The following is a 16,693-nucleotide window of genomic DNA, read 5'->3' on the forward strand; positions in this document are numbered from 1 at the left end:
AGCCGAAGTGCCAGGACTCTCCTGAAGACTCTCACTTCCTGGTTGGGGGGGGCGCTGCACGAAAAACAGGGCTCAAAGAAGCCCCGTCGGCACTGTCCTCAGCTGACTCCAGCAACGGGAGTTGAAAACATCCCCGAGCCAGACGCGATTCCAAACTGCTCGAGCGTCGGCTGGTGGAGCGGAGGTTTCCCGCCAGGGAGAGAGGGAATCTCCCTGACTTTTCCTCGCCTCTTACCCATCTTTCGGCAGGTAAGAACGCTCTTTCAGAGTCCGCTGGAGCCCGTCTCAAAACGCGTCTGTTGGCGTCAGTTACAAAATCGCCATCTTGGATCCAGAGTCCAGGTGGTGCATTTCTTTTTAACCAGTTTTTAATCCACAATAGAACACTACCTCCTATCCCATGACTCTCCAATTTCCTCTGGAGTCTTTCATGAGGTACTTTGTCATACGCCTTCTGAAAATCCAGATACACAATATCAACCGGCTCACCTTTATCCACATGTTTGTTCACCCCTTCAAAGAAATATAGTAGATTGGTGAGGCAAGATTTCCCTTCACTAAATCCATGTTGACTTTGTCTCATTAATCCATGCTTTTGAATATGCTCTGTAATTTTATTCTTAATAGTCTCTACCATTTTGCCCGGCACTGACGTCAGAGTCACCGGTCTATAATTTCCCGGATCTCCCCTGGAACCTTTTTTTAAAAATTGGCGTTACATTGGCCACCCACCAGTCTTCCGGTACCACACTCGATTTTAAGGATAAATTACATATTTTTAACAATAGCTCTTGAAGCTCATTTTTCAGTTCTATCAGTACTCTGGGATGAATACCATCCGGTCCAGGAGATTTGCTACTCTTCAGTTTATAGAACTGCCCCATTACACCTTTGTATTTTTGCCTCCAACACAATCTTTTTTTCAAAGTCCCTCTTAGCCTTCCTTATCAGCGCTTTTGCATTTGACTTGACGTTCCTTATGCCGTTTCTTATTGTTTTCAGTCGGTTCCTTCTTCCATTTTCTGAAGGATTTTCTTTTAACTCTAATAGCTTCCTTCACCTCACTTTTTAACCATGCCGGCTGTCCTTTGGTCTTCCGTCCTCCTTTTTTTTATTTATTTATTTATTTATTTATTTATCATTTTACTTAATTACATTCACATTTATCACATAAACGTAAGGAAATACAGAAATTAATATAAAAAGGAAAACATTTTCTCTCAACAATATATATTTACATAATTGTCCACAATTGGAAGATCCAAGATCAGGAAAACAATCAAAGAAAATAAGAAAAACTCAAAATGGTTAATCTTACACTTCACAATTTCTGAGGGAGGAAGGTTAATCGGTTATTGCAGCCGGTACAGTGGTAACTGAAAGAAGTTGCTGCAGAGGATTCTTCATCTGTTTCCACAAACTCTTATAATTTCTTAGGTTCAAACAAATAAGTAATAAGGAAATAAAACACTTACAAGGGAATCGCGCTAGGAAGATCCCACCTAGGGCAATGATTCCTGGCTTAAAAGCCAAGACCTCACACCTCCCAGTCTGCGATTCCCTTGATGTGTCAGGAAATATAGCATCTTTGAACCCAAAAAACTATCAACCATGTATCGGAAATACAATTTCAAAACATTGTTCCTATCTAAATCAAAGACGAAAGTCACTAATAATAAATCTATAACTTCTGAATTTTCTAAAATGTCAGTTAAACTTACATCTCTTTTCTCTGATAAAGAAGATTTTAAAGGAAATATAATTTTAGTCACCAAAAGGTGGCTATCAGAAGGTATTAGCAAAGTATCAGAGAAATATTTCTTCAAGAATTCAGTAGCTAATACATAGGATATTATAGGTAAATTTATCATTCTCAAGTTATTTTCCCTTAATTGGTTCTCCAGAAATTCCAATTTTTACAAGATAGATAACTATTTTTCATTACCAAATTATCTGATTTTCATAGAGAAACCATTTCCGTAGTCAAAGTCTCTATTTTTATATCTTGGACTTCCACTTTGTTAGATAAGTATTAATATAAATTCTTTAACTCACATAGAGGCATATTTTCAAAGCACTTTGGGTGGCTAAGTTCCATAGGTTTCTATGGAACTTTGGGAGGCTAAGTGCTTTGAAAATGAGCCTCATAGTGAAAAATTTTAAACATCTGAAGAAAAAAGTTATTCACATTCTGCTGCAGTTCCTATAGTACATCCATTATGACATTATTGGCTTCACCAAGTCCAATTTCTCCACAGAAACCGCTCCAGATATCTTCGGGGGGAAGAGCTCACTCTCCAATCCCCCAGTTGGTTTATTATCTGAGTTGATGCTGCGCCAGGACCTCCTCGGGTCACATGAAAATCCTAACCCACTTCGGGCGTTTCCATTATTGACCTCCATAGCGAAGCATTACTATTTCCGGGTCTTGGAGGGGTCATGCCAACAGGGGGACTCAAAGTCACTCCCTCCACTGAGATTCGGCAATAAAGCCTTGCTGTTCCCCAAAGCAAGAACCGATATCCCCGACGTTATGACCCCGAATCTCTCCAACATAGACTGAGAAGTGGTGGGAACCCCAGCCGTGTTCGAGGAGGACAGCACCACGGCTTTGCCTTTTCTCTTCCCCATTCTCTGGGGAGCGCGCCCTCTTCTTCAGGCATTCTGGTGTAAAACGGGAACTCAACTAGCGTACGTCCTCCCTCAACGCCATCTTGGATCCTCCAAGTTGGGACACTCTTTGTCTGGTTTCTCCTCAGAGGCCTGTCTGATATGGGTAACCCTACAGCATAGCCCTCTGAGTCATTGAAACACGGAAGCCCCTCCACCACTTACAAGGTGGTGTCCCTTCGGAGGGGCGTCCTCCTTTTTTAATATGCGGAATATATTTGGCCTGGGCTTCCAGGATGGTGTTTTTGAACAGCATCCACACCTGATGTAAATTTTTGACCCTCGCAGTCACTCCTCTAAGTTTTCTTTTCACTGTTCTTCTCATTTTATCATAGTCTCCTTTTTTAAAGTTAAACGCTAACATATTTGATTTCCTATGTATACTTACTTCAAAGCTAATATCAAATCCGATCATATTATGATCACTGTTATCAAGCTGCCCCAGCACCATTACCTCCCGTACCAGATCATGTGCTCCACTAAGGACTAGGTCTAGAATTTTTCCTTCTCTCGTCGGCTCCTGTACCAGCTGCTCCATAAAGCTGTCCTTGATTTCATCAAGGAATTTTACCTCCCTAACGTGTCCCCGATATTACTTTTACCCAGTCAATATCGGGGTCATTGAAATCACCCATTATTATTGTGTTGCCCAGTTTGTTTGCGTCCCTAATTTCCTTTAACATTTCTGCATCCATCTGTTCATCCTGGCCAGGCGGACGGTAGTACACTCCTATCACTATCCTTTTCCCCTTTACACATGGAATTTCAATCCACAGTGATTCCAAGACATGTTTTGTTTCCTGCAGAATTTTCAATCTATTTGATTCAAGGCGCTCGTTAATATACAATGCTATCCCTCCACCAATTTGATCCACCCTATCACTACGATATAATTTGTATCCCGGTATGACAGTGTCCCACTGGTTATTCTCCTTCCACCAGGTCTCAGAGATGCCTATTATATCTAATTTTTCATTTAGTGCAATATATTCTAACTCTCCCATCTTATTTCTTAGGCTCCTAGCATTCGCATATAGACATTTCAAACTATGTTTGTTGTTCCTGTTTACATCATGCTCAGTACTTGACAGTATTAATTTGCAATCTTTTGTCTGATTTTTATTTTTGTTTAAGGACACCTGATGTTCTACGGTCTCTTTTGCAACTTCACTATCAGGATACCCTATCTTCCCTGTTTTGGTGATATCTTTGAAAGATACTTTATCCCGAACCATGCGTTTTTGAGCGACTGTCGGCCTTCCCCCCATTTCTAGTTTAAAAGCTGCTCTATCTCCTTTTTAAATGCCGATGCCAGCAGCCTGGTTCCACCCTGGTTAAGGTGGAGCCCATCCTTTCGGAATAGGCTCCCCCTTCTCCAGAATGTTGCCCAGTTCCTAACAAATCTAAAACCCTCCTCCCTGCACCATCGTCTCATCCATGCATTGCGACTCCGGAGCTCTGCCTGTCTCTTGGGCCCTGCGCGTGGAACAGGTAGCATTTCAGAAAATGCTACCCTAGAGGATCTGGATTTGAGCTTTACTACTACTACTACTTAGCATTTCTATAGCGCTGCCAGGGTTACGCAGCGCTGTACAAGTTTAACATGGGGAAGGACCGTCCCTGCTCAAAATAGCTTACAATCTAAAGGTTACAAACTATGTAGTCAGTGTAGGTATCATGAATGGGGAAGGTGGTTATGCGCCAAAAGCAAGGGAGACGAGATGGGCTTTGAGTAAGGACTTGAAAATGGGCAGGGAGGGCGCATGGTGTATGGGCTCGGGAAGTCTGTTCCAGGCATATGGTGATGCAAGGCAGAAGGGGCGGAGTCTGGAGTTAGCGGTGGTGGAGAAGGGTACAGGTAGGAGTGATTTGTCCTGAGAGCGGAGGTTACGGGTGGGAACATACGGGGAGAGGAGGGTAGAGAGGTAATGGGGGGCTGCAGATTGAGTGCATTTGAAGGTTAATAGGAGAAGCTTGAACTGTATACGGTAGCGGATCAGGAGCCAATGAAGAGAGGTAGAGAGATCTGGAGGTAGATCTGATGGTGTCCTGGCTGGATGCAGAGGTGCCTTCTTTCTTTTGTCTTCGGAGAGAGGGCGATTTGGCAGGGCTGGTTGTTCAGCTGCTTCTTTAGCTGGAGGACATGCATTGATAATGTTTCCTCCGTGGCCTCTCTGCGGCAGAGTTTTTTTGGATCACTCTCCACCGGGGTTGAGTCATTCTAGTAGATACAGATTGGCCATGGCGCCCTTGGTATGTGGATCTGGTGCAGCTCCTGGTGGCGCCTCCATTTCGAATTCCGCTCCACTCCGGGCTCTTCTTTCAGGGTCTGTTACAGAGTGGAGGATCCCTCTTGCTTTGGTCTTATGGCCTGGGTATTTGAGAGGTTGTCTCTGAGAAACAGAGTTCTTTGGACACAGTGATTACTGCTCTATTGCAAGCTCTTATGCGGTCCACTTCAACCGCATATTCTCTGGTGTAAAGGATTTTTTGAGGCATGGTTGCAGCCCACACTTGGTCTCCATTGTGGGCGTCTGTTCCTCAGCGATTGATTTCTTTCTGCAGGACGGGCTGCAGAAGGGCCTGGCCTCTAATTCGCTGTGGGTGCAGATGGCGGTAGCCTCCTTCTGGAAGAGAGTGTTGAGCTCTTTTCTGGCTTCGCACACGGATGTGGTGCATTTCTTGCAGAGTGCTTTGCTCCTCCACTGCTGCGACCTTGTTCGCCCTGAAACCTCATTCTTGTTCTCCGAGCCTAGCTTAGGGCTGTTTGTCTACTGAGCTTTGCTTCGGACTCCTTTTGATCCTTTGCAGAAGGCTTCGCTTAGGAGCTTACTCACAAGCGGTGTTCTTGGTTGCCAATTCTTCATGCTGCCATGCCGAGCTGCTTTTCTGCAATTTGCTGAGTCTGGAGTGACCTTGCATACGGTTCCTCCTCTTCTTACTGGCTGTGGTTTGGCCTTTCTTCTTTATCAGTCTCTCTTTCTTCCCTCCTTTCAGGAGGGGGATTTTCATGCGGAGTACATGGAGCTTTGTCTTCTGGATGTTCGGAGGATTATCCTCCGGCATTCACAGATGTTGCATGTCTTTCAGCGTTCTGATCTTCTCTTTATCCTTCTCGCTGGTTCTTGCCATGGGACAGCGGCCTCTGATCCGGCTATTTCTCGTTGGATTGCAGATACTTTTTTTCCATGGATTTTTTGGAAGGTCACATCCTGCTGGTGGTGTTGCAGGCTCGGTCCACGAGGTTGCTATCTACCTCTTGGGTGGAATGGGTGTGCTTTCGCTATTCGGATGCTGCCTTGCAGCTGCTGTTCTGTCTTGGAGAGTGGCAACTTCCCATCCTAATTAGGGATTGCTTTGGTACATCCCACCAGTTCCTGGATTCATCTGCTGCATACGCTAAGGAAGGTAAAATTATGCCTTACCTGCTGATAATTTTCTTTCACTTAGTAGCAGCAGATGAATCCAGGATCCCTCCCTCTGTCAGTCGCGTTTGTTTTTGCCTGTATGTTCTTGTCCTGGTCTTAAGTTTCAAAAAAAAAAAATAGACAGAGAGAGAACAGAAGCCACTGAAGAGGAGTCTATCTCGGTCATGGTTTCTCTAAGTCGGACTGACGAGTTTCTGTTGCATTTGGTTTGTGAGGAAGGCTTCCTGGTTTCTTGCCTGATTCTGCTTAGTGATGAGACATATACTGAAGAAGGAGCTGAACGTTTGGTATCACTGCCGTCAGCTTTGTAATCTCTATTTCCACCTACTGGTAGATGGACACAACTCACCAGTTCCAGGATTCATCTGCTGGAAAGAAAATTATCAGTAGGTAAGGCATTATTTTACCTTGGGGGAAGGTTGTTTCTAAGAGTGCTACTCACATGGGCAGCCCTTTCCCTTGCGATCCACAATGGTGTCTATGTTGCAAACCTTAACACCACCAGTTCTGAACACACAAATGCCAACAACAGCACCTTTAGAAAGGCAGCAGTGAACATACACAACAGCAATATGTGTTCCATTGGAAAAAAACAGACAAGTCAGACTGATACAGATCCCATACAAACCATACGCCAGCAGAATCTCTCACCTGGGTCACATACAGAACACAGATTAACCCTCATCAATTGAGACTAGAGGACCAAAAACTTGAAATTGGCCTGTAGCTCAGCATCAGCCCTGCCCTTCCCTACCCCCCATCCCTCTCTGTAGCCTGGCATCAGCCCTACCTCCCCCCCCCCCCCATCATCCCTGTAGCCATCTCCCCTACCCTTCCCAATCTCCCCCCTCCCCATCCTGATGCACACCAGCATTAAATATAAAACCCACCAACATTTATATTTAATGTTGATGGGTTTCTCGGTAGGGGGTGTGTAACACTAGGGGGCGCTGTGCTTATGACAACACAAAAGCCACCAGACATAATATGCGGTATATCGCTTTTATTGGTGATACATATGTGAACACATACACCAAGATACTTATAGCACCCGCAATTCAGTCAGCATCTGGGAAAACCACCAGGGAAGCACTGGCTCTCCTCAGAGATTGCAGGGAAATACCCTTCACTGAACAAGGCGTCCCTATGTTCAGGCAAGCTTCTAAAGAAAGTCCCGTGCTCCCCCCTCTTTTATAGAGTGAAACAAACAACTGTGCGTGTGAAGATGAGCTAGCTCATAACTCCCCCAGACCTGCATAGGCTGAAGGTGCCTTTCCCAGACTTGCACAAGCTGGCATCCCTTAAACAACCAGCCTGTTTCCCATAACAGAGGATAACTCCCCCAGACCTGCACAGGCTGAAGGTGCCCTTTCCCATACGTGCTGGCATCCCTTAAACAACTAGCCTGTTTCCCATAATAGAGAATATCAACACATAATTACAGCCAAAACATTCCACATTCCATCCCCAGCTGACCCTCAATCCCATGTATTACAGGGTGGTCTCTGCAGTGCCCAAGTTTAAAAAAAAGGTTTTATAGATGAACATTTTTTTAACGTCCTTGGCACTACAGAGCCGACCCCCACCCAGAAACCCACCAACATTAAATACACAACATTTTTGTTTAAACCTGGTATTACACAAATTAAAACATTTTTGTTACCTGGTCTTAAGCTTCCTATAGAGATCTATTGCCCCCAATGAGGTCCTAATGAATGTGCACATGGGATTCCAGGTTCTAGGAGTTCACTGCTCAGTGCTCACACTCTGCCTGGTACAGGGGAATCCCCCTGGAAGATCAGTGTGCATGGGCAGGCTGTGTGTGCACCGGCTGTGGAGGAGGAGCAGGCTCTGTGTGACTGAGCTGCAGGGAGCAGACTTTATGTGAGAGTGGGGAAGGCTAGAGCTATCAGCCTACAGGAGCAGCCTTGATGACAGCAGATTAGAGCCACATACCAGAACAGGCCTCCTGGGCCCCGGCTGCCTGATGGCCCCGATTCAAAATACAATTGGAGGACAGGAAGCGTGAGAAGGACAAAGGTGGTATATGTGGAATAAACAAACATATGAAGCTGTGACTGCAAGAGAAGAACAACTGTTGGGGTCGGACAAAAGGAGAAGAAAAAAAAAAGCAGAGCCAAATACTGCACAGGAAGAAGCGCCCTTGGCCTTACCTGAATAATTAAAGGAGAGAAAAGCTTTGGAGGAGACATGCAAGGAGCTCAGCAGGATTTAGAGAGAGAAAAAACACCCTGAGAGAAAGCAAATAATGAACCAAAGAGCCGGACGAAGAAGCTGAGAATGAGCTGCTGACTCGTAAAAAGACAGGCACCGATTGGCCGGTCAGAGAGACTGGGTGGGCCTGTGCTGAGATTGGGTGGGCCTGGGCCCAGGTTACCATATGGCTCCAGAAAAAGGAGGACGGATTGAGCCAGCCGGGTTTTACTTCCATTGCTTTCCATTGAAAGCAATGGAAGTAAAACCCGGCTGGCTCAATTACTTCCATTGAAAGCAATGGAAGTAAAACCCGGCTGGCTCAATCCGTCCTCCTTTTTCTGGAGCCATATGGTAACCCACCCGTAGCTACGCCCCTGGTGCACTCTGATGCTGCCCTTGCAGAGAATGCCGCAACAATCCCAAACCTAGGAAAAGGTGCATGGAGCCATAGCCATGCTGAAAGGCAAAGCCTGGAACTGAACATGAGAGTACAGAACAGCCAATCAGAGAAACCACAAATGAGGGGGCCAAAGAGGAAAGAGCAGAAACGCTTCCTAAAAGAGAAGTGCAGGGAAGAATGTTAAACACAGCTTGGGAAGCAGTTACGTTCAATACCGGACATGCAGTATGACATGTATAATTATCTTGCTGTAAGGTCGAGTTATTTTTGTTGCTCCACCAATAGTGGACACGCGAGGTCACTCCCAGCACCCACTCGCTGGGAGTACGGGCAACCCAAACAGAGAAACAGTATGCCCTGAAACAAAAAGAAATGGAGAAACACATATAAATCCTATTCCCTTAAATAACAATGATCAGCAGGAACATTCGTCCAACTCTGTTGTCCTGGCTGAACTACTGTAACAGTATTGTCCTCCCCTCGGGCTATAATTTCAGCAGGTTGAGGAGGACCTGGGTGTGCAGGGTCCTGATGCCATACCCGACCACCCAAACCCCTCCCAGCAGACCCAAACCCCTGTGTACCTCGCTCAGTGACTCCCACAAGATCAGAAATTTGAGTAAAAGAGGAGGAATTGACAGGAATTATCAACAATTGTGCTATCCTATCCCCAGCCTGCACCATTACATCCTCCTCAGTGTAATTCATCAGAAGGACTATGACCTCCCCCTGATAATCTCTGTCAATGACACCTCCCACAGGAAGTAAGCCACGAAGAGCCCAACTGGAACGGGCCGCAATCTAAGCATAATGGCCAGCTGGGAGAGATAAAGCAAACCCGGCTGGAAATTTTGTCACCACTCGGGACGCACAAAGAGTGTCAAAGAGGGCTACAAGATCAAAACCAGCAGCGTCAACCGTATGACGGAGCGGTATAACAGCTTTCGGATGTAAGAGCTTAACTCCCAGGGTGACATGTGTACTGGGCAAGACTTGAAGATGGGGAGTCAACATACGCATCAATGGTGTTTCACTCTCCCCTATTGGATGATTATTGAGGATAGTAACTGCTGGGTACAAATATTTGCGCCATTGCGCAAGAGTGTGAGTAGGAGTTAATTTCTGGATCTGTGTTTTCAACAGACCTTTCATACGTTCCACATGACCAGCAGCTTGTGGATAATAGGGAATATGGAAAACCCATTCAATGTTAAATTGGGCGCAAAAGGCAGTAACAGGATGATTTTTGAAATGAGAGCCATTATCACTTTGAATTTGCAGTGGAACGCCATAATGTCTACATATGGATTCCAAAAGAACAATAGTCTGCTGAGCTGTAGCTCTACGACAAGGGTGGACTAGCAAAAATCCGGAATAAGTATCCACGGCAACACAGACATATTGACATCCCTGCGAAATTGGTAAAGGGCCAATAAAATCTAGTTGCCAAATTTGGCCAGGTAACTTACCTCGAGCAAGTGTACCTTTGACTGGGTGTGGTATAGGGCGTTTAGTCAAATGTTGACAAACAGGACAGTAAGCAATAACATTTTTAATGGTAGAAAGAGACAATGCTAACCCACGCTGCCGCGCCCAGTGATAGGTGGCTTGCTCTCCGAGATGTCCACATTTTTGATGTGCCCAGCTTGCAATACCGGTCTCTTCTTCACCCCGATGAATAGTAGAATCATCTGTTCCAGTGATGACATTCGTGTGAATAGTAGCTAAGGAATCTGCTGTCTGATTAAAAATATGATCAGAGGTTATAGGGGAAACATGTGCATCAACATGATAGACATAGACAGAAGTAGATTGCAGAAATTCACTAATTTCTTGCCATAACTGTGATCCCCAAACCAGTTTAGTATGAATATACCAATCATTCTGTTTCCATGTAGGTAACCAGGTTGTTAATCCATTTGCCACAGCCCATGAATCAGTATATATGTATGCCTCTGGCGCATTTTGTTTAAGTACCAGATAGACTGCATATAATTCAGCATATTGACTACTCCCATGCTCTGCAATATCTGTTGTGTATGAGGATTGTAGGCCACACTTTTCCATGCCCGCTTACCATCAGTATACTTGGCTGTAGCATCAGTAAACCAGGCATACTGACGTTGGTCAATAGTTAATTGGTCGTAAGGTACTCCCCATTTAGCAACACGATGGGTGGCACTACCACTACCACCCCCAGACACTAATACTTCCTCCCCCTCACCTACGGGAATCTGAGCAATTTGTTCATGTAATTGCGAGACCCCATTGGGACCACTTTTAGTCTGCCTATTTTGGATGTACCACTTCCACTTTATAATAGATGCCTCCTGTGCATGGCCAATTTTATGGGTATGTGGTTCACTATTAATCCAAGTTAAAATTGGAATTTCTGGTCTCAAAATTACTTCATGCCCCAAAGTTAGTTGTTCACTTTCCACAAGAGCCCAATAACAAGCCAACAATTGTTTCTCAAAGGGTATATATCGTTGAGCTGCATCGGGTAATCTACGTGTCCAAAATCCTAACGGACAACGTTTCCCATCTTGTTTCTGCCACATGCTCCAATTGGCATACTCTGCATGCACTGATACTTGTAATTCAATTGGATCATTGGCACGTATTGGCCACAGACTGACACTTTGTTGTACTACTAACTTGGCTTGGTCAAAAGCCTGTTGCTCTGTAGCACCCCACTGAAATACACATTTCTTTCGTGTTACTCTGTATAATGGCTGTAACACCTGCCCCAAGTGTGGGATATGTTTACGCCAAAATCCAAACAACCCAATAAATTTCTGTGTTTGCTGTTTGCTATTTTGTTTAGTGCTTTCTCAGTAATTTCCTGGTGTCCCTTATTCCAATTAATTCCCAGAAACTTCACTGTCTGGGCGGGTCCCTGGATTTTTGCTGGGTTAATTTCCCAACCCTTATTCTTCATGTGTTGTACTAGTTGTTCTAGCCCAGAGGCCACTAACTCCTCTGTATCCCCTTGGATTAGTATGTCATCAATATAGTGGGTTAACTCTAGACCTGGTGGCAACGATAGTGCATCTAGATGTTGCGCTACCACCCTATGACAAATTGTAGGACTATGCAACCATCCCTGTGGCAACCGTGTAAAAGTGTACTGCCTTCCCTGCCACGTAAATGCAAATTGCTCCCAAAATTCCTCTTTTAAGGCTATTGTAAAGAAGGCATTTGCTAAATCTATCACTGCATACCATTTTCCTTTTCTATTTTGTATGTTCTCAATTAAAGTCACAATGTCGGGGACTGCAGCATGCAACGGGGGGTGTAACCTTATTCAATTGACGGTAATCTACTGTCATCCGCCAGGATCCATCAGATTTCTTCACTGGCCATACTGGATTATTCCATTTGGTAGTAACTGGGACAATGACCCCTACCTCTTGTAATTTCTGCAATACCACCAGGAATCCGATATTGCTTTTGTGCAACTAATTGAGTGGCGGCTGGTATGGTGAGAGGCTCATCAACAATTTTTCCCAGTAATACTGCGTGAACATTATAAGTGGAAATATACTTCCAACGCCGGGGAACTGCGGGAGACGTTCCAAATTGCCAACTTCCCCGTTCAATAGTAAGTTTTAAACCTCTCAGAATATCCATACCAATTATATATTCTGGCACTGGCGTAATCATTACAGCATACTTTTGGAGCTGTAAATCCCCAATTTGCATAGCCAATTGTGTTTCCACTGCAGGAATACTCTTCCCCCCGAGTCCTACAATATTACACTTTGGTCCTTTAAACCTAGAGGGGTTACCAGCTATAATCGTTGCTTCTGCTTCGGTATCTATCAAAGCTCGTACTTGTTGAAAATTTCCCGGACTCCATTGTATTACAACATCAATATAGGGACGCGGATCAATTTTTACATTGCATCCCCGTACTAGTCAATCCTCTCTAAATGGATTGGTTTCTGCTTTAGATGGGGGCAGAGTAGTAGTAGATGGAAGTGTCATTCTCTGCAGGAGAGTACGGACCTCATGATACAAATCTGAATAGTCCGGACCCTCCACAGGTGGGGCTGAAGGAAGTTTTTCTTTTCCCACTGTCCGGGTTTTCCGAACCGGTTTCATCCCTCTCTTATCCAATCCTAATTTTTTATATTGCTGCCATAACTCTCCAGTGGGAATTCCATCTATTTTCTCCCGAGCCACCCCCGCTTGTAGTAGAGCGGCAAACATATCTACGAGATACTCGCTCTACCTCTGAACCTTGCCCCTTCGGCCCTTCCCCAATTCTCTGCCCCTCATTATTTTTCCTATCTGTCAGCTTCAGACTCCAATCCCCCAAATCTCCTAATTGCTCGATTTTATCCATAATGCCCTACAACGGGTTATCTGTTTCATTCATCAACAGAGTCAAAATAACTTGTTTATACATTGGAGGAGACCCTTTAATTACTTTATTTCTAATTGCCGCTGACATAGGCACTTGGGTAAGTGTATCCATCTGTCCTGTGACAATACACACTTTCATTGCCTCTTCCTTTAATCGCTGGATACAATCTTTCAAAGTATACCAAGGCTTGTCATCCCCAGGCCAATCTGATTCTAAAGGGTACTTTTTACGACACCCTGTTCCCACTAACTCAATCAGAGTAGTAGCCTCTGACCCATTCCCATCAAGCATTGCTAAACTATGTTCCCGAAATGCACTTTGAATTATAGCATCTCGAGATAAAGGTATAAATTTCAAACAGTCCTCATTGTCCATCCGTATCCCCATTGCCCCAGTATCATGCAGCCTTACACACCAAGCAATAAGGGTTTCATTTGGACGCTGCTGGAATTGCTGCATGATATTGAGAATTTCTTGTTGCGTGTAGTCTTCTGCTAAATCCATGCACACTGGTGCTGCCCCACCCAACTGTGCTCGTCGCCGAATTATCGGCTTCATTTCCGGAGCAGCACTTTCCTCACCCCCTGACTCATTCTCGGGTGTGGAAGACCAGATATCCCCATCCCACGTCTCAGGATCCCATCCGTTAGGATTCTGTGTGGCAGTAGCCATCACCTTTGCAACCTTTACCTTACTCACACGCCCTCTCCTTTTCCGATACTTATACTGCGCTACTCGCACCGCCGCCCGCTCAGCAATTTGCTGGTACCCCATACACTTATCCATCATCAATTTGCCCTGACACTGTGACATTACCAAGTCGCTTTTCAATGTCAGAATCTCAGCCTGTGATTCCAACAGCTTCTCTTGTAATAACAGATTCTGCTGGTGCATCAGGCGATATGCCGACAACAAAATCCACCCTCTCCGACCCACCGTTCTTAACTCTTTCCCTTTAACCACAGGGGCATTTTGTAAACATTTCAACACATCCTCACACGTTCCCTCTCCTAAACATACCTCCCAATTCTCACTCAACCCCGTATCTGTCACCCATTCTGTTGCCAATGCCTGATATGGGTATTTATCCCATCCAGGAATTGCAAACAGCTGCGGAAGCTGTGCCTGCACAGCCTCCTGATGAGATTTGCTCTTCTTCCCTTTCTTCAACATATTCACAAAACAATAAAACAAGTATATATTCACAAATGTAATCACCGTAACAACAATGCGATATCCTGCCGACTACGCCAAACTGTAACACTAGGGGGCGCTGTGCTTATGACAACACAAAAACCACCAGACACAATATGCGGTATATCACTTTTATTGGTGATACATATGTGAACACATACACCAAGATACTTACAGCACCCGCAATTCAGTCAGCATCTGGGAAGACCACCAGGGAAGCACTGGCTCTCCTCAGAGATTGCAGGGAAATACCCTTCACTGAACAAGGCGTCCCTATGTTCAGGCAAGCTTCTAAAGAAAGTCCCGTGCTCCCCCCTCTTTTATAGAGTGAAACAAACAACTGTGCGTGTGAAGATGAGCTAGCTCATAACTCCCCCAGACCTGCATAGGCTGAAGGTGCCTTTCCCAGACTTGCACAAGCTGGCATCCCTTAAACAACCAGCCTGTTTCCCATAACAGAGGATAACTCCCCCAGACCTGCACAGGCTGAAGGTGCCCTTTCCCATACGTGCTGGCATCCCTTAAACAACTAGCCTGTTTCCCATAATAGAGAATATCAACACATAATTACAGCCAAAACATTCCACATTCCATCCCCAGCTGACCCTCAATCCCATGTATTACAGGGTGGTCTCTGCAGTGCCCAAGTTTAAAAAAAAGGTTTTATAGATGAACATTTTTTTAACGTCCTTGGCACTACAGAGCCGACCCCCACCCAGAAACCCACCAACATTAAATACACAACATTTTTGTTTAAACCTGGTATTACACAAATTAAAACATTTTTGTTACCTGGTCTTAAGCTTCCTATAGAGATCTATTGCCCCCAATGAGGTCCTAATGAATGTGCACATGGGATTCCAGGTTCTAGGAGTTCACTGCTCAGTGCTCACACTCTGCCTGGTACAGGGGAATCCCCCTGGAAGATCAGTGTGCATGGGCAGGCTGTGTGTGCACCGGCTGTGGAGGAGGAGCAGGCTCTGTGTGACTGAGCTGCAGGGAGCAGACTTTATGTGAGAGTGGGGAAGGCTAGAGCTATCAGCCTACAGGAGCAGCCTTGATGACAGCAGATTAGAGCCACATACCAGAACAGGCCTCCTGGGCCCCGGCTGCCTGATGGCCCCGATTCAAAATACAATTGGAGGACAGGAAGCGTGAGAAGGACAAAGGTGGTATATGTGGAATAAACAAACATATGAAGCTGTGACTGCAAGAGAAGAACAACTGTTGGGGTCGGACAAAAGGAGAAGAAAAAAAAAAGCAGAGCCAAATACTGCACAGGAAGAAGCGCCCTTGGCCTTACCTGAATAATTAAAGGAGAGAAAAGCTTTGGAGGAGACATGCAAGGAGCTCAGCAGGATTTAGAGAGAGAAAAAACACCCTGAGAGAAAGCAAATAATGAACCAAAGAGCCGGACGAAGAAGCTGAGAATGAGCTGCTGACTCGTAAAAAGACAGGCACCGATTGGCCGGTCAGAGAGACTGGGTGGGCCTGTGCTGAGATTGGGTGGGCCTGGGCCCAGGTTACCATATGGCTCCAGAAAAAGGAGGACGGATTGAGCCAGCCGGGTTTTACTTCCATTGCTTTCCATTGAAAGCAATGGAAGTAAAACCCGGCTGGCTCAATTACTTCCATTGAAAGCAATGGAAGTAAAACCCGGCTGGCTCAATCCGTCCTCCTTTTTCTGGAGCCATATGGTAACCCACCCGTAGCTACGCCCCTGGTGCACTCTGATGCTGCCCTTGCAGAGAATGCCGCAACAATCCCAAACCTAGGAAAAGGTGCATGGAGCCATAGCCATGCTGAAAGGCAAAGCCTGGAACTGAACATGAGAGTACAGAACAGCCAATCAGAGAAACCACAAATGAGGGGGCCAAAGAGGAAAGAGCAGAAACGCTTCCTAAAAGAGAAGTGCAGGGAAGAATGTTAAATTGAAATTGCTCTGCAGTATAGCTAGCTGTCCAATACAAAGAAAAAATGGAAAAGTGCAATAAAAGCCTTAGAGACACTGCAACATACAGCTAGCTAGAGGTGCCACAGATACGGTGGAAGCTGGAACTAGTATGCAAGTTTGACCAGTGTCAGAGTGCAATACTAGAATAGCAGAGCTGCTGTCGAAAACCACTGCTAACCTTTGGCATTGTAACATAGTGTAAGCTGTCCCAGCTATGCAATGAACTTGTCAAGGCAAGCAATATGGGAGAATGAAGTAAAATATGCCCCATACGAAAAGGAGGCGAGGGCCACAGCTTCTAATATGGTGCACAAACCAGCCTTAAACCTGTGACCTTCAGGTTGAAAGCCAGCCATCTTCCATGAAAAAAAAAAACTATTTGCTGAAACTACTGCACCTAGAGATAATGCCCCCATGGCAGCACTAAAGTTTTATGGTTACCATGGAGACCAGAGCAC

General features: G+C 45.2%; 2 protein-coding genes across 2 annotated transcripts in view; one reads left to right on the plus strand and one right to left on the minus strand.

Moving 5' to 3' along the window:
• PPP1R37 (protein phosphatase 1 regulatory subunit 37) overlaps positions 1-16,693 on the plus strand; it is a 1,040,147-nt gene that overhangs the window by 969,746 nt on the left and 53,708 nt on the right.
• Positions 8,819-14,260, minus strand: LOC115480987. The gene is given in 8 exon segments (XM_030219971.1): positions 8,819-8,869; positions 8,931-9,072; positions 10,295-10,751; positions 10,754-11,530; positions 11,533-11,998; positions 12,000-12,129; positions 12,131-12,493; positions 13,503-14,260. Coding segments are annotated over 8 exon segments (3,144 nt in total).

Source organism: Microcaecilia unicolor, chromosome 11 (assembly GCF_901765095.1).
Source record: "Microcaecilia unicolor chromosome 11, aMicUni1.1, whole genome shotgun sequence".
Taxonomy (NCBI): domain Eukaryota; kingdom Metazoa; phylum Chordata; class Amphibia; order Gymnophiona; family Siphonopidae; genus Microcaecilia; species Microcaecilia unicolor.